The 19942-nt window shown below is 50.4% G+C and overlaps 8 protein-coding genes across 8 annotated transcripts; 5 read left to right on the forward strand and 3 right to left on the reverse strand.

Moving 5' to 3' along the window:
- Window positions 1–416: 416 nt before the first annotated feature.
- Window positions 417–2091, forward strand: N7506_004754 (sugar porter family MFS transporter; the record flags this gene model as incomplete). Its single annotated transcript, XM_056954048.1, has 3 exons — window positions 417–519; window positions 574–1485; window positions 1535–2091. 3 exons carry the CDS (start codon window positions 417–419, stop codon window positions 2089–2091), a joined length of 1572 nt encoding a protein of 523 aa, XP_056812937.1.
- A 1505-nt stretch (window positions 2092–3596) lies between these two features.
- N7506_004755 (uncharacterized protein) lies at window positions 3597–4253 on the forward strand (the record flags this gene model as incomplete). Its single annotated transcript, XM_056954049.1, has 1 exon — window positions 3597–4253. One exon carries the CDS (start codon window positions 3597–3599, stop codon window positions 4251–4253), a length of 657 nt encoding a protein of 218 aa, XP_056812938.1.
- A 1178-nt stretch (window positions 4254–5431) lies between these two features.
- Window positions 5432–7822, forward strand: gta1 (glutaminase GtaA; the record flags this gene model as incomplete). The annotated part of the gene is made up of 7 exons (XM_056954050.1): window positions 5432–5625; window positions 5688–5980; window positions 6031–7054; window positions 7105–7307; window positions 7364–7507; window positions 7565–7700; window positions 7753–7822. The coding sequence occupies 7 exons, from the start codon at window positions 5432–5434 to the stop codon at window positions 7820–7822; spliced, it is 2064 nt and encodes a 687-aa protein (XP_056812939.1).
- Window positions 7823–8696: 874 nt separating this feature from the next.
- On the reverse strand, window positions 8697–9182 carry N7506_004757 (uncharacterized protein; the record flags this gene model as incomplete). The annotated part of the gene is made up of 1 exon (XM_056954051.1): window positions 8697–9182. The coding sequence occupies one exon, from the start codon at window positions 9180–9182 to the stop codon at window positions 8697–8699; it is 486 nt and encodes a 161-aa protein (XP_056812940.1).
- Window positions 9183–9894: 712 nt separating this feature from the next.
- On the forward strand, window positions 9895–10584 carry N7506_004758 (uncharacterized protein; the record flags this gene model as incomplete). The annotated part of the gene is given in 4 exon segments (XM_056954052.1): window positions 9895–10059; window positions 10076–10234; window positions 10289–10408; window positions 10471–10584. 4 exon segments carry the CDS (start codon window positions 9895–9897, stop codon window positions 10582–10584), a joined length of 558 nt encoding a protein of 185 aa, XP_056812941.1.
- A 286-nt stretch (window positions 10585–10870) lies between these two features.
- On the reverse strand, window positions 10871–12709 carry cps1 (Gly-Xaa carboxypeptidase; the record flags this gene model as incomplete). The annotated part of the gene is made up of 3 exons (XM_056954053.1): window positions 10871–10914; window positions 10969–12296; window positions 12363–12709. The coding sequence occupies 3 exons, from the start codon at window positions 12707–12709 to the stop codon at window positions 10871–10873; spliced, it is 1719 nt and encodes a 572-aa protein (XP_056812942.1).
- Window positions 12710–14790: 2081 nt separating this feature from the next.
- N7506_004760 (WSC domain-containing protein) lies at window positions 14791–15505 on the forward strand (the record flags this gene model as incomplete). The annotated part of the gene is made up of 2 exons (XM_056954054.1): window positions 14791–15073; window positions 15144–15505. The coding sequence occupies 2 exons, from the start codon at window positions 14791–14793 to the stop codon at window positions 15503–15505; spliced, it is 645 nt and encodes a 214-aa protein (XP_056812943.1).
- A 737-nt stretch (window positions 15506–16242) lies between these two features.
- N7506_004761 (uncharacterized protein) lies at window positions 16243–19294 on the reverse strand (the record flags this gene model as incomplete). Its single annotated transcript, XM_056954055.1, has 4 exons — window positions 16243–16288; window positions 16346–17443; window positions 17510–18884; window positions 19192–19294. 4 exons carry the CDS (start codon window positions 19292–19294, stop codon window positions 16243–16245), a joined length of 2622 nt encoding a protein of 873 aa, XP_056812944.1.
- Window positions 19295–19942: the final 648 nt, after the last annotated feature.

A 19942-nucleotide genomic window follows, 5' to 3' on the forward strand; every position in this document is an offset into this window, starting at 1 on the left:
TGTTAGATTTGAGTCCATTGTTACAGAATTGGGCGGACAAAATTTCAACCGCTGTACCTTGCCATGTATGATAGTCAAAATATGAGTTTGCCATTTCCGGCTAACCAAATTATCCCTCACAATTGACATATTCCTTTCCCCGCTAAGCACGACATCATATGATTGATCGCCTGTCGAAATCATGTATTCGGTCCGTGTCTTGCCCGCTTCCCGCTCCGCAACTCTAAACCAAGAAGTCGCATGTCGAATGCCGTCCCCGAGTGGCCCCGGACTGGGGAAATTGTGGAGAAATTGGAGAAAAAGCCAAGAGGTTCTCAGGAACTTGCGACGGCCATGCCATATAAAACTATGCTCCTTCTCTTCCATGTCCAGAGTCTTACACGCAGATGAAGGCCGCATATCACAATAATTCCACGATGAAGGTATACGGTGGCTGCGTAGGCACAAGCCTCACAATATGGATCACAGTCTGCTGTTCCTCTGCCATGGCCCTGTATGGGTACGACCAGGCAGTTTTCAGTATGTGGCAGTGGCAAATGATCAAAGGTTCCGGACTGACGTTTTCCGAACCAGGTGGTATTATTGTGACCCAAAATTTCTTAGAAACCATGGGTAACCCAGATGCAAATCTGCAGGGTACAATCACCTCTCTTTATGATGTTGGGTGCTTCTTCGGTGCTGTTTCTGGAGCGTCACTGGGATCATGGCTGGGCCGTCGACGTGCAATTATTCTGGGGACAGTGGTCATGATGATTGGTGCTATCCTTCAGATTACTGCATACGGTGTCCCGCATATGATCGTCGGCCGCTTGGTTGCAGGACTTGGAAATGGTTTGAACACAGCTACAACTCCTGTATACCAGAGTGAGACAACCGAGCCGAAGTGGCGAGGCAAATTGGTCGTCTTGGGTCTAGTGGTCAATGTGGCAGGGTTTTGCTTGGCTAATTGGGTCACCTTCGGCTTTTCCTATGTCGAAGGTAGTGTGAACTGGCGATTTCCCCTGGCATTGCAAATTTTGTTTGGAATTGTGATCTTGTCAACGGCTCCTTGGCTCCCTGAGTCCCCTCGGTGGTTGATATCGAAAGATAGGCTGGAGGAGGCAGACTTTGTGCTCGCTCACATTCAAGGAAAAGGTACCACATCGTCCTCTCCAACAGTTGTCGCAGAGCGAAATGAAATTCTTCGCGCCTACAAAGCGGAGACAGAGAATCATATTCCTTGGAGCCAATTGCTCCGGGGCCAAGCCCAAGGACCGGGAACTCTACGCCGATTCATCCTCGGACTCGGCACACAAATCATTGTACAGCTGTCTGGTATCAATGCCACATCATATTACCTCCCAACGGTTTTGACCAGCTCCGTTGGTTTCAAGGAGAAAATGGCAAGGCTACTGACAGCTGTTAATTCAATCCACTATATCTTTTTCTCATACCTTGGTATGATGCTCATTGACAAATGGGGAAGGCGTGGAGCGATGCTTATTGGTACGTATAGCCCGTCGGCCATTGACATCTAGCTAACCATTTGAATCAGGCTCATCGGGATGCTTCGTCTGTTATTTTGTGCTGATGCTTCTAATCCGGTTCAATCAGATGACAGACAGTAGCACAATGTCTTTCAACTATGGCGCTGCGGCTGTCAGTATGATCTTTCTCTTCTATGCATTCTTCGGCGTAGGATGGCAGGGTACAGCCTGGCTGTACAATACCGAGATCAACTCGCTCAACATGCGAATGACTGGATCGTCTGCAAGTGTTGCAGCTCAATGGGCAGTAAACTATATGGTGGTGCAAATCACTCCGATTGGTATTCAGAACCTGCGATGGAGATTCTACTTGATCTGGGTCTTCTTCAATGCCGTCTCGATCCCGATCATCTTCCTCTTCTATCCAGAAACAGCAAACAGGCGTCTGGAAGACGTCGATATCGTGTTCAAGGAGGGTCTCGGTACATGGGTCTTCATGGAAAAAGAAGCGATCCAGCCTCAACGACCTGCTCGATTTATCGCCATGGATGAGGAAGAGCTGGCGAACGCACGCGCGATGCAAAAGAGTGAGGGAGGAACTGAGGTAGAGCAAATAGAAGGCTAGACCATGGATGATAATTAGCCAATGTCATTGATTCTGTGACTGTGTTAAAAAGGACATGTGCCGCCGGTGCCATCCCCATCGGGGCGCCCGGGTGTCCTGAGTTGGCATTGAAAGTTGCATCAACGGCTAGTGTGCGAATCGTGTTGATCGCGAGTTTGTCGACCTCGGAGAAACCCATTGCAAATACTTAATGCGTGGAAATGAAGGAGCCTCGGGGGTTCATCAAAGAGTGTTTTTGTCAAATTAAGGAGGAAATGTAGAGGTTCGGCAAAGGCTTTGTATTTATATCATTATCCACTCCCAACTCAGCCCAAAAGAGCTCTTCCAAAAGTTTGCAGCACTTCCCCGAAATCCACTATGGGATACAAACCTCGGTGAAATTGAGAACTACCGAAAAAAGCGCCGATTAGACATGCTGATTCTAGGGTGGAAAGACCGGCATAGACACGGACCGCGATCGCCGAGGGCAGAAAACAGGGCGCCAGACTGCGTGTGCGCTCCGTCCCCAGATCGCCGGGGTCCGTACTCACCGAATTATTCTCGACTATCTTCAAAGTCTCCATATTTTCATTTCGGAGTTTGCACAGCCGCTTGATGTTGAGTTTAGTTGTCGTGAGGTTAGCTTTTTGATAGGGGCCCGTAGCCCAGCCCATGAGTGAACTGGATTGTGCTTTGAAGAGGTCTACTCACTGGGCAGCTGTGTTTGGTTTTTGCCTGGTTTGTCAGGCTCCCGCAGTGTAGATAACTAACTAACTAACTAGTGAGAGCTTCTCTCTCTCTCCCTCTCTTTCTTCTCCTCGTCTCTCTTCAATACAACTTCGTACATGTCTACGGTGCTCTTCGTCGATACCCTTGGATCCGGGAGCCGATCGCTTCCCGAGGCAATGTCACGGTCAACATTATTACGTTCTTTTCATCATCTACTTGTTGGGCGTTTTGGGTCGTTCGTTGTTTCTTTTCTGGTGGTCATATGCACATACCTTGGGACTTTACTTCTTGCAGATGGATGTATCGATTTCGATTTGACATATCCAATCCAAAAATTCTTTGTCTCAGTAGATTGCACAGTCACAAGCTTCATCATTGCAAGCGAAATGAGCATGGAAATTTCTACGGTCGCAATGGCCCCATTTTTTTAGTTTGACCCAACGTGTGGCGCAACCTAGTGAGTTGCTAGCAAATTATTCGCGTAAGGCACTTTCTCCTTGAGAGTTACAAAGCTTCTGGTGAGATGAGACATGTTAGTTTAAAATTATGTGCACAAATATCCGCAGATCTCAAGGTGGACACTCGGAGCGAGGCGATCGGGAGATTTTCAGCCTCAATTCAGGCGACAGCCCTAACGCTCAGGCAGCAGGCCCTAGCGCCGTTCGCCGTCGCGCTAGTATCACGGCCTATCTCCATTGAGCATAGAAGCGAAAATAGAGGCGAAAAAGTGAAAGACCCTTTAAGCCCCCGGTTTCTCTCATGGATTTGAAATTCTCAATTCCCTCAAACACACTACAATGGCAGTCTCTTCTCTCTGGCCCCGAATCTCAACCATCATCTCTGGGGTCCTGCTATCCTCATGGACGCTCATCGCACTGGGCTTCACTGCTCTCAACCTCCTCAACAGGAATCGAACTTTCATCGGAACAGCCGCTTCAGTCAGTCTTTTGACATATCTGGCTGCTCGCCTCTTGGTACTTTCACAAAAGGGTGCTCTTCCCCATGACTCCCTCGCCCTCTTCTTGACGACTTCTCATCTACGATCACGAGAGGAAGCATTCACGACCTTACTTTTTGCTTGTGCATGGCTCTACGAGCTCCTCTCTCAGGCTGTTGTCATGTCAATTTTGACGGTTCTCGGTGGTACTCTTGCGGCGGCCATCTATAATGATACCTTTGAAGAGACCAACGCGATGCATTTCAGTGACTCGGATAGAGACCACACGGCGTTGGCTGAGATTGATGAATTCAAGGCGCAGTCTGGGTTTGATCCACTAGTGGTGCTCAGAGTAATTCCGCCCAAGGCTTTGATCTATCTGGTCGTGCTTCTCTGGGTCAATTTCGCGGCTCTGGGTCTTTATGTGCTTCGCTTGGCCTGGAGGTCAGCGAAGGTGGTGCTTGGGTCTCCGCCCCGTCGTGTTATTTTGAAAAATGGGGTATTGACGCCAAGGTGATGTCTGTTGGGTATTATGTCCATGATATTTGGCAGCAAAAAGGGGTGTTAGGGCTAGCAATGGTAATATACAGCAGATTTGGGGTCGAACATTAGACTAATTTTAAAACACGCTCATTTTTTAATTGTTAATTGAACATCCACATATAACTGTCCAGAGTCTCATAATTATCAGATTTAAAAGATTAACTACGGGTCAGACCCAGCTGTGGTCCCGTGCGTGTGTTTTAGCTCCTTGCACATCACGCTTATGCTCTGCTGATCTCCCATTTCCCCGCAATTTCATCGGCCACCGCCATTATCCAAGAGATCACCCATGCTTCAAACCAAGTTCGACTTCCGAAATGCCCGCATGATGCCATCACGAAGCACACCGGAACAATCGGGCGGTGTTGGTGTTTGGCTCGGCTGGACCCGTTGACGATCATAACAAACAACCCGATCTTGATCTTCTCCTGCAGTCTCATCTTCTATTACTCCACACCCTTGTTTGCGCCATGCCGTGTGGTCTGTCATCTGCAAGGCGCCCACCGACCACGAGAGTCAGCTTGCTCCAATACTTTCGATCTATCAGCGCCACTCGCGTCGATCCGCATAGACCGCTGCTTGTCTTCCATGCGACCTCAGAATTTTCCTTTTTTCCCGAACTCTGCTAGACCGCGATGTTTCTTGTGAATTTTGATTTGAAATCGGAAGCTTTGGGGCGCAAACTCTCCGTGTCCGCCGCTTCTGCTGTCCTTCCACTCGAGCCCCTGCCCCTGATCCCCCTGACAGCACGGTGGTCCCCTTTGTATGCATTTCCCTCTGAATGCCGACGGCGTACAGCCAAGACGGGCGCTCGCTATGAGTCTGTTGTTAGATGTAGGTCTGCTGCGACGTGCCTTAATTACGTTAATTCACTTAAATGTTTCCCCGTATGTGGAGGAGGTCACATTCTGGCATGCGGGTCCACGAGCTCGAGCTGCCCACCCCTCTCTCGGTAGATTGAGCTCGACTATAAAAATGTCGTGACATTCCTTTCCTGTAAACATAATGCTGATCCCTGTCTCCAGGTGTCCCGCCATTGTTCCCCCCGCCAAAAGCTCGTGGCTTACATTGCAAAATAAATATCAAACAAGGCTTGTCCCTAGTTTGATCTTTGAACCTTTCTAAGGCCATCCCCTTTCTTCCCCCAACATCATGCAGCTGTCTCGCCTCGGACTGCTGGTTGCCTCCTTGGCGACCTCCATTGCAGCACAGTCTACATTTTCGCCGGCTCGTCCCCCCGCCATACCTCTTGCGGTCCGATCTCCATATCTCAGCACCTGGCTTGATGCCGGAAGTGATGGAGGCAATGGCGGATACCTGGCTGGTCAATGGCCAGTATTCTGGCAGTGAGTTTATTGATGGTTTAAAAAGTCACATATGAGCCTCCGTGCTAATCTTTCGTGGGCAGAAACCAGGTAACGGGCTGGGCTGGTATGATCCGTGTAGATGGCAATGTTTACACTTGGATGGGCTTACCGGACACTAAAGCCGTCAACCAGGTCGCGTACGAATACACTTCCACGAAAAGTATTTTCACCATGCACGTGGAGAACAAACTAGAGATGAACATCACTTTCATGTCGCCTATCACCCCGGACGACTTCATGCGCCAGTCGTTGGTTTTCTCATATCTCAACGTCGAGGTCTCTTCTCTCGATGGCCAGGACCATGATGTGCAGGTCTACGCGGATATCTCTGCAGGTATGCTATTTTCGATCTAATCTCCGTTGCAGTGGCTAAGTTGCAAACAGAATGGGTCTCGGGTGACCGCAACGCAGTCGCGGAATGGGAGTATGGTACCACCGACGGTGTGGCGTACCACAAGGTCTTCCGACAGACCCAACTTGCCTTCTCACAGAATAACGAACAAGGAGAATGGGGCTACTGGTACTGGGCCACTGACGATTCCCCCAGCACAACCCACCAGTCCGGTGCGGATAACTTCGTGCGCTCTCAATTCGCTACGAACGGGAAACTCACCAACGAGGACGATACCAACTTCCGTCCCATCCACCAAGACTGGCCCGTTCTTGGACTCTCGTCTGACCTGGGCTCCGTCGGCTCATCTCCTGTCAGCACCTTATTCTCCCTCGGACTGACACAGGATGAAGCTGCTCAATACGAGGGTGCTGAGGCATACGGTCCCGTTCCGTCCTTGTGGAAGAGTTATTTTGATACCGAATTGGATGCCCTTTCCTTCTTCCATCATGACTTTAGCGAGGCCAGTGTTTTCTCAACTTGGTTTGATGACAGAGTTGCCGAGGACTCTATCGCTACGGCGGGTCAGGACTATCTCACGATCACATCGCTTTCAGCACGGCAAGCATTTGGTGCTACGCAGCTCTGCGGTACCCAAGAAAAGCCTTACTTGTTCCTCAAGGAGATTTCCTCCGACGGGAACATGAATACCGTCGATGTGATTTTCCCAGCTTACCCAATCTTCCTGTACTCCAACCCTGCTCTTCTCAGACTAGTCCTCGACCCTCTGTTTGAGAATCAAGAAGCCGGAAAGTACCCCAACAGCTATTCCATGCATGACATGGGATCGTCCTACCCCAATGCCACTGGTCATTCCGACGGCAGTGACGAAAGAATGCCCCTTGAGGAATGCGGAGACATGCTCATCATGACGCTGGCCTATTCGCAAAAGTCCGGAGACATCGATTATTTGGACCTCCATTACAACTTGCTCAAGAAGTGGACTAGTTACCTAGTGGACGACTCTCTCTATCCTGCGAACCAGATCTCCACTGATGATTTCGCCGGCTCCCTAGCGTAAGTTGGCCCTGCGGTTTCGGCTGTTCAAAACTGACCAGGACAATTAGCAACCAAACCAACCTAGCGCTTAAGGGCATGATTGGTATTCAAGCCATGTCTGTTATTGCCAACAAGACTGGTCACACCGACGATGCTGTCAATTACTCAAACATTGCCCACGACTACATCAGGCAGTGGCAGGAGCTGGCTATTGCCAAGGATGCGAACCCACCGCGCACGACCTTGGCTTACGGCGATACCAACAGCCATGGTAAGCCCGGTCAACGAATGTCTTGTTTACATATACATTGCTAACGAACCGTACAGGTCTGCTCTACAACCTGTTTGCTGATGTGCAGCTAGGCCTCGGCTTAGTGCCTCAGTCTGTTTACCAGATGCAAAGCGAATTTTACCCAACTGTGGCTAACAAGTACGGTGTGCCTTTGGACACCCGTCACGCTTACACCAAGAGTGAGAATTTGAACGCCAATTGTCTCTGATTTGAAACTAGTACTGACAGAGACACAGGTGACTGGGAATGCTTCGCTGCGGCAATCAGCTCGGAAGGAACTCGAGACATGTTCATCAAACGCCTTGCTACATGGATCAATGAAACGCCAACAAACCGACCTCTCACCGATCTATACGATACGGAGTCTGGAAAGTAAGTTTTCGAATATTTGGCCCGTTGGTGTCAATTCATTAACAAAGCCCAGTTACCCTGAAAACACCTTCGTCGCTCGCCCTGTGATGGGAGGATCATTTGCACCGCTGCTTGTTCGCTAGCGGTTGCCTTCGCTTTGCATTGATCTCCTTTGGCCGCATGCTCTCAGGCTCTTTTTCTCATCCCACATGAACAGCCTTTCCCCGAAGTGAGTGGCTTCATTTTCTGACAGGCATTCCTGCTCAGAGAGAGCCGAGAAGCAAACCAGATACTCTCCGTTATCTCGCTTGCTGCTGTGGATCTCAGGATAGAGTCGAGCACGCTTCTGACCTGGGGACCAACCTTACTCGCTCATTGATTCCTTGTGGTTTGGGCTTGCTGTACATACTAGGGATTAACTAGGCTGGGTAGATGTACACATGGAAAATAGTTTCACAATGACAATGTGCATACTCAACGCCATTCAAGCGAGCTTGGTCAATAGGACCTGCCTTGAAAATTACTTCCGAGGGCACAAAAAAATGGGAATTGCTTTCAAGGTTTTCGCTGCCCTGGGAATTGAACCCAGGGATTTCAGGTTCTTCGTGAGGATACATCACTCGGCCTAGCTGGCAGGGGAGTCATATGGGGTTCAACCCCGGAATACGACAACCTTGGAACTACAATGGAGGGTAATCTACTGGGCTATTATGACGACAGTTACTACCTATACTCCTATTTGAATATATTTCTAACGTTGGGGTGGTTTGACCGTTCACGGGTACCTCATTTATAGTTTAACCTTTGATCGGCGATGGAAATGTAAATCCGTGGATCTTCATGCCTTTCAAGGTTGGATTCTAAAAGTTTGTTTTCATTTTGGAGAGTTATACAAGCTCCAAAGATCAGGAAATTACTATACGTTAGCTTGGTATATACAAGCATAATTTCCAATCATCTAAGTCAATTAGCACTCGTTCATACACACCCGAAATATCTTTCTATAACTCTTACAATTTAAGGCTTCACGCATTCAAGGTACTTCTCGCCGCGCTTGCAGGGAGACTCAGCAAGGACGTCGCAGCATTGGCTACCGGCCTTGGAGTCACAATCTCCAGAGCCGTCCTTGGAGACAGCCAGGACCATGTGGTCCTCGCTCAGCTGCGCACCAGCCTCGAAGGGCGAGGAACCGCAGTAGTCATCGCCGTAGGTGTAGTCAGACGCCACCCAGTTGCAACCGTAGTCCTGGTGGGCACAGTCGTACTCGTCCGAGTGAATGATCTGGGCGGCAGCAGAGGACTCAGCGGCAGCGATGGAGGACCAGGAGGCAGATGGAACGGCGGAAATGGCGCTCTTCACAGCGGAAGTGGGAGGGAGGGTGATTGATGGCATGGCGGGGACGGAGGTCACAGGTGTGAAGGTTGCGGAGGAGCTCGCGGAGGAGGAGCTAGCTGTGGCCATGCCGGCCAGAAGGAGGGAGAGTGAGGTGAGTGTGAAGTGCATTTTGTAGGATGGTTTGAGTATACGGAGTACTTGATCGGAGGTTGGTTTAGAAGTGGAAATTGATTGATATAAGGAGAGTCGCCTCGGACAATTCAGATAGCCTTCAATAGGAGAGATAAAATCGACACAAGCCGAGGACCAAGAATGTGCCGATTGATCTGCATTCTAATTTTCTGGATCAGTGGGGTTGTGACTTTCATATTTTGGTAAGAAACGATCTCTCTGGTCGCGCTAAGAGGCGATCGATAGCCGCTATTGAAGCGGCACAGTTTGGGCTGAAGACGTTCTAGAGTGTCATATAACGAGTTAATCGAGATCTGGGTTTATTGACTCCACATTCTTTCAGCTCCCCCATATTTTTTTTTTTTTTTTTTTTTTCATGAAGCGATCAATAATGACGGCTCGCTCGGAGATGAATGGCTAGCTTAAAAAAATGCCTTAACCTCGTATGCACGGAGTACCATAGGAGAGAATCCCATGTCTTGCTGATCCTGTTCCATATCGGCTTCGCTAGGATTTCGTGTGGGGATTTCCACCCTTTGATGAATCCAATCTCGTCCATGGCTCGAGCTAAATTGGGTGGAAAGCTTTGCCCCTAAGTGACCCTGGTAAATCAATTCTCCTTGTAAGACTAAATCCCTTTCTAGTTCGGTTCGGTTCTGTTCACGCATCACCTAAGTTTTAACCAGCGACATAAAAATACCCTTGAACAATGCAGCTCAACCTCGTTTCCGCCATCAGCCTCCTGGCTGCTATCAGCCCGGCCCTGGCTATTAGCCCTCTGGTGGAACAACTTCAGCAGCTTACTGATGCTGCCACCGACGTTCGTGGCATTCTCAAAGATGCCAGCCCCATCAATATTGTCCAAAGCATGCCTGTAAGTAGTGAGCTAGCGGGAAATTGACGCGACAATCGGTTTACTGAATACCATGAAGCGAGTGATCGGCACCTGGCAATCGTCTATTGCTGCACAAAAGCAAAGATACATCGAAGAATTCCCTCAGAGTGTCGAGGAAGGAGACATAGGTATTGTCTGCCAAGAATTTATCAACGTAAGTCTGTACCAGTCGACAACCTCGGAAGTCAAAACCTGACCTTTTCTCTAGTACGCAACAGCGTCGCAGGAGTTTATGAACACTTTGACCGGCAAAGCTGGTCTCATTGCAATCACCCCTTTCACACAACCTGTCAATTCAGTCATGGATGTTGACTTCGATTATACCAAGGTAAATAACTCCCTGCCCCCTGGGACATGCTGAACTTGTCAATTCATACTGACTGAAATCAGACTCTTACCAACAACATTGAGGGCGTGGTTCCGGGTTGCAAGGAAGCTATTGCCGATCCGGCGAAGAAACTACAGGAAGCCTATGAGAACACTAAGAAGGCGTACAGTGATTAGATCTTTTAGGGTTCGATTGCATTGGACTGAACGGGGCTTTTTAAATTCGCATGTTAAGACAGATCATATTCAAATGAAGCCCTGAAGTGCCCCAATTCCAAGGTTGTTGTAACAATGTATGTCTGTACCTAGTTTGGAAGCCTTGTGACTGCAATGCTTCTTGATTCTTGATATGTCGTAAATGTTTCCAACGTCCAACTATACGTTAGACAATGAATGGGTCTTCCAAAGTTCAAAACCACTCATCAACCAACACACCCCCTACACCAACTCCGTTCATAAATATCTACTCAGACTTTCCATCCCAACCATCGAAGGATCGAATCAGATCTAATCATAGTTAGCGAAAGGAAACCGAACCTGTGGTTATAAGGCAGAACAAACCATAGTAAAGCATCATGCCCTCCAAATGAACATCCAATCGAATCCGTTCATCCACGGTATGAATGTTCTCAGACCCACCAGCACGCGACGGACTCCAACGATAAATGTTCTCAGAAAGAGACCAGTAGAACCGAGTGTCCGTGTTACCAGTCATGACATCACCAGTGACAACCACAGTCGGCTTGGAATCAGACTTCGAGAGAGGATTCGAGTGAGACTCGAATACACTGCGCGCCACACCAGCGAAATGCGCCCACACCTTCGAGGTGAGCGGGTTCGTGGGCGAGATAGGCGCTGGGGCCAGGGGCTTGCTCAGAGGGTACAGGGTGAGGGTGCGGTCGCTGACATCTCCAGCAATCTCTTCCACATCAGGGAACGCAACGCGCAAAGTGAGATTGTGCTCTTCAGCGATGGGACTGATGATTCGCAAAGCGCGCTCGCGCAGCTCGTCAGGCGTCTGGTGCAATGCCACGCGGTAGTTCACGACAGCCGAAATCTTCTCCGGCAGCGCGTTTGTCTTGACACCGCCGTGGATCAAGTCTGCGGCCTGCGAGGTCTGCATGGTGTAACGGACTGCAGGACCACGGGAACTGGCGACTGCTTCGCCCAGCGCGGCAGGATCATCCGCTGCCAGTTTATCGGATAGCCAAGCTTCGACATGATCGGGGGAGTATCGTGCCTGACACTCCAGCATACCGTGTGCTGGATGGTTGGTATCCAGCCAGGCGGGGAAGAGCTCCTTGCGCTCGAGCTGGTACAGGATCTCTCCCATGATTCCGATACCGGTGTGTGCGGGGGGAATGGAGCTGTGGCCTCCGGGGACGGCGATGTCGATGATCAAGTCGAGACTTCCCTTTTCGCCGACGGCGGGGAGAGCGTATAGTACCTCGTTGCCGGAATCAGATTCATCGCCCAGGCTCTGTAGACCCATCCCACCTTCATCGAGGATGAACTCAAAGGAATCTTTACCGTATTTCTCCTCAAGGGCAGCTGAGATGGAGCCCGCACCGAGGAAACCGTGCGATTCCTCATCGAACCCGAAAGCGAAGAGGACTGTGCGCTGCGGCTTCCAGTCTTGGGAGAGAAGGTCTTCGACCACTGACATCAATCCAATGAGGACATTCTTGCAGTCACTTGAGCCGCGGCCCCAGATCCACTCGCCGTCAAAGACACCTGCGAAGGGAGGGTGTGTCCAGTCTGAAGGGTCATCGATGGGGACTACGTCCTGATGGGCCATGAAGAGCAGCGGCTTCCGAGTAGTATCAACACCCTCAAAGGTAAATACCAAGCCGAGGCGGTTGATGTGCTCGACCTTAGCATGCTTATGCCTATGTTGCTAATTCAGTACACTATTTTCATGACTGACAAGAAGCGCAGCGATTGAAGAGTCTTACACTAGTGGAAAAAGCTCCGTCAGAAGCTTTTGGAACTTGACGACAGGCTCGAAAGCCTTATCATACGGGTCCTTCGCAAAGTCGCCGACTGTGGTTGGAACCTGCACAGCGCGCGAGAGACGGTTTGCTTGGCGGGCCCGGAAAGCGGCGTCGGAGAGGAAGGTTTCCGACGAGTGGAATCCATCGTCAGGTGTGCTCGCTTTGGGAGGCTGAGGACAAATCTCTCGCGCAGAAGGCTTCAATGGGTTGGAGAAGCTGGTGAGCAAGTCGCTGGAGAGAAGCTGTTGAGTAGGGATGTTGAGGGCCAATGAAGGCACTGCCAGAGCGAGCAAGCCCAGGTTCTTCATGGTGATGTCGAGGTGAATATTTTCTGTTGAGGAAAATATTCGACTGGATTCAAACACGAATTCACCATCTGTTATGGGGAGCACGTCAAGCCTTGGAGGCTATCTTATCTTCCCCTCTCCCGAGGTCGGATGGCGGCCGTTGCCGTAGGCGAATTGCCCAATCAGCGCGACCGATTTGCCGAGAGGTTGGGGTATTGTAGTATTGACTGAGCATCGTTGGGGTTGACAGTTGATAGGTTTCGTGAGACGGGAAGCATGAGTTATAAGCCGATACAGAGTAGATACACCGACATGATCATTCCGCTCCAGGGCTGAACATCACCAAAAGCCACCATAAGGCTTATCCTCGGCATCTTCCTAATTCGGTATGGCTTGTCTTCACCACGCGGTACGGAGTACTCCGTAGTTTGGACCCTTAAAGTCCTCATGGTACACAAGGGAGGCACTGCTGTCCAAGTAACCTTGACCGATAGAGATAGTACCCCATGTCTGTGGGATTGTTCGCTTCATTCTTCGAAGAGCTCATTGGTGGGTTGTCGAGATGTCAGAACCATGTTCATCCAGTTGGGATCGCCGTGAGAGGAATTGATTGACAGCCTGAGCGAAAGCAACAAATTTATTCAAGGAGTAAGCTTTGACAAATACACAGGAAACCTGCGCCTGGAAGTCTCAAGCGTGGAAAAATTCACATAAATGAGTGATCTCAAGGTTGAGTGAGGAGCCCAAATTTAGCTACAGATGCTGGGCATGCATGGTCCTTCTTCTCTAATCTCTCAATTTTGGTATGAATATGCTCTGTATGGAGGACTCCATAGCTATCTCGCGGTATTGGGAAGGCCCCCAAGCACACTCAACGCTTTGTTCCTTTCTAATGGGGGCTAAATGACAGTGGCAAACCAAGTACTCCGTACTCGGTCTATCCGCGGCGTTGTACGGAGTACTTAAAATACCGCAGTGCCACAGTTATTCTTAGAAACCAGCTTGATTTGACGATGACCCTCACTCACACGCATCCAGATAGGCGGCACTACTGCGCTGTCAGATCCTTTACCGGTTGAAAAACGCATGGCACGAATTGGGGGCCAATCATGACACAATTGCCATTATGCTTCAAATTGCCTCCAGAGGGGAGAGGGGCCAAAAATTGGAGTGACTGATTCAATCTGATCGGCAACAGCCCTTATCAATGAGCTCAAGGGCAAGGAGACGAAAAGGGGGAAGATGAAGATCAACCGAAAGAAGGCCTGACAAATAAGGCAGCGACGTCAGAAAACCCGGAAGGCTCGGGTCAACCGTGGAACGCCCCTCGAAGGACCCTCGAAGGTTATTTTTCCATCTTCTTTCTACTTCCGACTCTCCTCAGCTTCGTTTCGGTTTCTAGAATATTCATGAATCTGAATCCGATACCTTTCACACCCAAGTGACGCGTGTGGCATACCCCTCAACTCCAAGGAGTTCAAAGGGGGCAAAGCGATGAGCAATTCCAAACCATGTCAGATTCCTCACAAATGCAACAATCTAAGACATGAGCTACGCTCAAAGAAGTTAAGCGGCGAACTAGAAACACGCGAACTGTTCTTCGGTTTCACCCCCCACTGGACCTGCCCAGCGCATCTGCCACCATTGGCCTCCCGAAACGAAAGCAAGGTGCCACACCTGGGGATTGCTGATCAGGCGGATCGTCCGCTCGCAAGCCAATGAAGCCACTGCGGCCCCATTTCACCTTTCAATAGAGCAACTCGCTTAGTGTTTCAGGATGATCACTTGCTACACTTGTGCGATCAATGAGACTTCGATGTCATCGGGCCCCAGTGCTCTCCACAGAAACATACTGGATGTAGTGTAGTACAATTATCGAAGAAAGAAGAAAAAATGGAGCCCGAGAGGCGTTCCTGCGCCGAATATTCGGGTGCTTTAAAGAAGTTGGACCCTGTTTTGTGTTTGTCTCACTGTCACTTTTTACTATCTTACCATCTTTTGTACTTTTCTCTCTCTTTTGCTTATTTCCTTTCACCTCTTACAATTTTCCCTCGCTCTTTCGTTATATATCTCTCTCCATTCGTTGATCGAAAATTTCCACCATGCGCGCCACATCCATTCTCTCGGTTCTGGCGTTCGCGCTGCCAGTCTTCTCCGCCAGCGGACTGGGCTGCTACTCCGAAATCCCCTCATTGAAGAGCCAGGGTCCCTACAGCTTCAATTCGCTCGGATACTGCCAATCCAAATGCATCGAAAAAGAATTCAAGTTCGCCGCCCTTACGCGCGGTAACATGTGCTACTGCGGAAACACCCTCCCATCGCAATCCAACAAGGTCGACGACGAGAAATGCAACACTGTTTGCCCAGGGTACCCGGTCAACAATTGTAAGTCTAACTCGTTCCAAGGTTGACTACACACGCATCAGAAACAAAATGACTAATAAATCATTCATAGGCGGCGGCGCTGATGCCTACACACTCGTCCAAGCATCCGAGGATGAGGACATCTCCGACTTGACCTCTGAGTCCGCCTCAACTGCTGCCTCCACCGCGGCCCCCACTGCCGTCACCGCAGCTGGCGGTATCGTCGTCGCACCCTCAACCGCTCCCGCTCCATCCGGCATCGTCACCGCGGCTTCATCTGTTAACTCTAAGAGCGCAAACTCTAACTCCAACTCTTCTAAGTCCGCAGGCTCCGCCACTACCGCCGCAACTTCGAGCGCGTCGCCCACGCCCACTGGCAATGCCGCTGATACCATCCGTGTTGGTTCGCCTTTGATCGGCGCTGTCGTTGCTGGTATGGGCTTGTTGCTCTAAGCTCACTTGTGTTGATATACTTATATCGATACGTCTGTGGCATGGGTTGTGACTGTGAAGTCATTTGAGTTCCTGTTTCCTGTACTCCATGAAGTAAGTAGGTGGTGATGTCAGTGGTGCGTCCGCTGGTCGGATTTGGTATGCGTCTGCCGCCTACGGAACGAGTCTCCTGTGTAGGGAGTACCTGTGCCTGTGCCTGTGCCCTTTTTGCGCATTGTGGATTTCGAGCGTCGCTTGCATATGTTGAAGATTAGCTTCTAAATTTGAGATCGGATGGACTTCGATATCCTCCTGAAATTCAATATTTTGACAATAACATCAAGGGACTCTGTGCTGTATTTTCCTTTTGAAGCTTAGCTTTACCGAATCAACCCCATGCATGGAGTAGTTGTGAGATTGATGACGACATTTCTGCAAGGCCCCTGCCGATCATTTTGATCACTTTGACCCCCATCCTCGGGTGTTTTGATCGATGGATTTTACGTTTACAAACCACAGGGTGTGAAAATTAAATAGAAGTACCATTGTTGACTAGGCTCTGAGTCGAAAAAAAAAGTGAGCATTACTCAAACATGCAAAGAAAGAAATCAAGGCACCACCAAAAGAAGGTTCAAAATGCCATTCAAAAACATAATGGGGTATCCCGCACGCCGCTGTAACGCCCAAACCAGCAAGAATAATTGAAATGGACCGCGAATCCTTCAGAGAAACAACCGAAGAGAATCCGATCCGCGAAATTAAGCGTTAATAGCAGCCAAGTATTCCGGGACTTGCACTCCCTCCCTGCAATCAAAGTCAGCAACATAACAAACACTTTCAATACCATGCGGAACTCCTTACCTGATATACTTTCTCTTGAGAGTACGCGCCCGGTCCTTCAGTTGAACCTGATTACGATTGGCAAGGCGAGGACCACCTGCATCGGGCGGGAAAGCATTATCCTCCTTCTTGATCACGGCGTAGCGTAGTCCGAAAGTGGCCATGAGGCCTATGAAACGTTCATCTTCCGCTGCTGTCCAACGCTGGTTGGGCTTGCGCCCAATATTCTCGGAATGGGCCTCGGTGTTGAGCGTCGCCCAGTGCTCGGCTTCGGCGGCGGATTTTTCGGGCTGCACGGTGAAGGGGAGCTGTCGGACGGTGGTGGTCTCTCCATCAGTGAGCTCTGAGCTTCGGCGTTGGGGTTGAGTACTGGGAACCTGCGAGGGGTTTGGCTGGTCCTGGCTCGCGGGGCCGAGGCTGTTGAGGAATGATACACCCTCTTGTCGCGATCTTTCTTCGTCGCGAGCGAGAAGGAAGCGCTGGCGCTTTTCGGGTCGGCGGCTGAGATCGCGGGTGTCTTGTTCGAAGTCATCGGAGTCGTCGCTTGGGGCTTGGGAGATCTGTCGCTTTCTGTTGTTGGCGTGGGAAGGGATAGCGTGGCGCTGGTTTGGGCTTTCAGTATCGTTGTCGTCAATTGGCGAAACTCTTCGGGGGTCATTCTGTTTGTCAATGAAGAGGCGCCGCGCAGTGATAGACTCGCTGCTGCTCGCGGGGTTCTCCTCATGCAAACGTTGCGCATCTCGACGGTCCTTGGTGTTGAGGGATTGGTGAGGGTTATGGCTGACTCTGTTGATTCTGGCGGAGGCCGAGGGGCTTGTCGATGCCAGAACATCACCCGGACCGGCGTAGTCGAGGTCATCATCGTCCTCATCATGGTTGACATATGTAAAGTCGTCTTCACCACCCATATCTGCCGAATATTCGTGAAGCTCGTGAGTCTCGGAGGGTACGCGTAGAGCTGGACCAATAGCGCTGGTTCCTTCACTTGCGGTGTTTATGAGTGTATTCTCATCGCTCGTATGCGTCTGAGGGCGTGAAGTGGCGCCAGAGTTGGACTGTTGGTGGCTGCTCTCCATACGTCTCTTCAATCTGGCAAATGAGACGCTATCTCGATAGTTGCTGTTGTAGAACATGAAAAGTTAGTGAGGGGGTCATAGGAGAGGTAGGGCAACCGAGCATAGATACCTCTTAGATTGGCGTCGAGCCGGATCATTTTGGGCAGGCTTTTTGGCTTGGTCATTGGAAGCTGGCGCAGGAACCTGCTGGGCCGATGTGGCGACAGCGGGCGATGTAACAGACACACGCGTTTCAGCAACTGGTGCCTTTTGGGGCGATGGCACGAGAAGAGGCGATGCTACAGATACGTGGGAGTCACCCTCCGGTGTTTCATCCACTCCATGAGACATGCTCGTGTGACGAGACTTCTGGGAGGACGGAGTGGCCTGAAGATGAGCCGCCTTTGGAGTCTGGCGTGGGATGGGGGTTGTCGCCAGGGCTGGAGTAAAGCGCCGAACCGAAGATGATCGATCATTGGCTTTGTCCGAAATCCGGCGAATATCCTCTCTGATCTCGCGGCTGCGCACATGGATCCATCGAGCAAGTTCACGTTCAAACGCGCGCCATCTGTATGCCTTTTTGAGTCCATCCACATCCACTTCGTCCCAGTCGGAGACTTCTTCATGGAGATCATTGAAGCGGTCGCTGACAGCTATGAGCAGCTTCTCGGGGAGATTGTCGGGAAGATGGCCGTCAGAGTCTTCAAAAACATGAGGCAAGTGGAACCCTCGGAAAGAGCTGGGATTCTCATCGAGGCTAGCGTCGCTGGGAGTGATGTCCATGCAGAAAATTTGGCGCAAGATGGCTACCGGGTTGAAATCGGACTCACGCTGACGTCTTTCAAGCTCCATGATGAAAAATTGGGTTCGGATGTTCAGCGCAAGCATGAATGTCTCTTCCTGGGTATGGCTCGCGCCGATTGCCCGGGACTTGGGGGTGGTCGAGATCTTCTCCATGAGTAACATGGGAAACAGCTCGTCGAGATCCTGGATGACCTGTGGCTGAGAGTCCTCGCCGTTTCGAGAAAACATTACCAGGGCCAGCATGGCACAGTTCGTCATGTGCACATCAGAGATGGACGCATCAAACTGAGCAGGAGGTATCAAGCCGCGGAGGCGAGTGGTGTCCAAGAAGGGCTTGCCGTCAGAGGAGAGAGGCGAATCTTGCAGTTCATCAGTCAAGCCCTTGGTTGACCGATCCAAGCGTTTGGTGTTGGGGTGACCAGCATCACGAAGCTTTCTGGCCTCGACTGGAATACTCTCGGGGTTCAGGTTCTGGGGAACCAAGAGATTCATCACTAGGGTCGCTTGCTCTTGGATGAAGGGGAGGTGGTTTGTGATCTTCGTCCCCAGTTGATACTCGACGGCGTCGGCGTCATTCGGCGCCAGTGTCGTGCCAGACACATTGGTATAACCTTCATGATTTTCTGGCGACTCGGGTATCACTTGAGTGGATCCATTCCCTCCTGGGGGAGGAGATTGCTCCTCAGGCAGCTCGTTTAGGTCTGAATGAAGTTAGAAAGTGATATCTCTCATTCCCATCGCACCAAGTGACGGATGTCTGAGGCTTGAAATGAGTTCATGACATTGGAAAGTGAATAGTAAATCGCATCTGAGCTAAACCGGGGCACGTGATTCCAAGTGGTCGTTTATGGACCGCCTCATCGTGGACATCTCCCAGAACCACCTGGTGGGTTGATCTATAAGACATCCAACACAAAAAGCACGACCAGCATGATGATTCTAACGTAGTGAAGGGCAGACCGAACAGACAAACGGGGCAAGATCGAGTTTTGGACAATAGATACTTACGTTTCGAACCTAGTGCTCCTGAACGGCCGATCTGGTTGCTCAGCTCACTGCTGGCTTGGCGGCTCTGGCTTCGGGTTATGCGCGATCCCGTGATTCGCGCCATGGCGGGCGGTGTAAGAGCCCACACGTGCGGACCCCTGCTCCACGCGTTGTTGTTAGGGCTTCTAGGTCGATGAAACCCGGCCCCAAGAAACGAAAAAGTAGAATTAACTCACTGGTCCAAATGAATGCCAGACTCAGGGAAAGGGCGTGAGTGATGAGGGGTGGCGAAAGGGGAAAGTCAGAGACGGAAAGTAGGTAGGGTTTTCGGGGCTCTTGTTCACACGGAGAGACGGGAAAAGGTAAGGCCGGGACCACAACAGCCCAATTAGGAAGTAATCATGCCTTGAGTTTCAGGCAGCGATTATGATGATGCACACACGCCTCCCTCACGTCTTGTTGTTCTTCCGAAATAATCTCTCATTATTTCAACATGTGGCTACACATTGATACTCTTGACATCCCGCCATCCGACTGATATGTCTATTGTCCACTCTCCTTATCATTTCGCCATGCGTTCGACCCGCATCATCGTTATTTTAACCTCGTTCGGACTATCGATAATCCGCTCGCGCCCTGTGGCGTAAACCGGAAACCTCAAACCCTAGACCCACGCCCTGTCTGTAGTATGGCTCAGGACGCGGATTCAAAGATTGGTCCCTCACACACATTCTGATTCTGTATTTGATGACAGGACCGGCTCAACGTGAAA

This window comes from Penicillium brevicompactum, assembly GCF_028827555.1.
Source record: "Penicillium brevicompactum strain IBT 35665 chromosome Unknown utg000003l_segment0_segment0, whole genome shotgun sequence".
NCBI lineage: Eukaryota > Fungi > Ascomycota > Eurotiomycetes > Eurotiales > Aspergillaceae > Penicillium > Penicillium brevicompactum.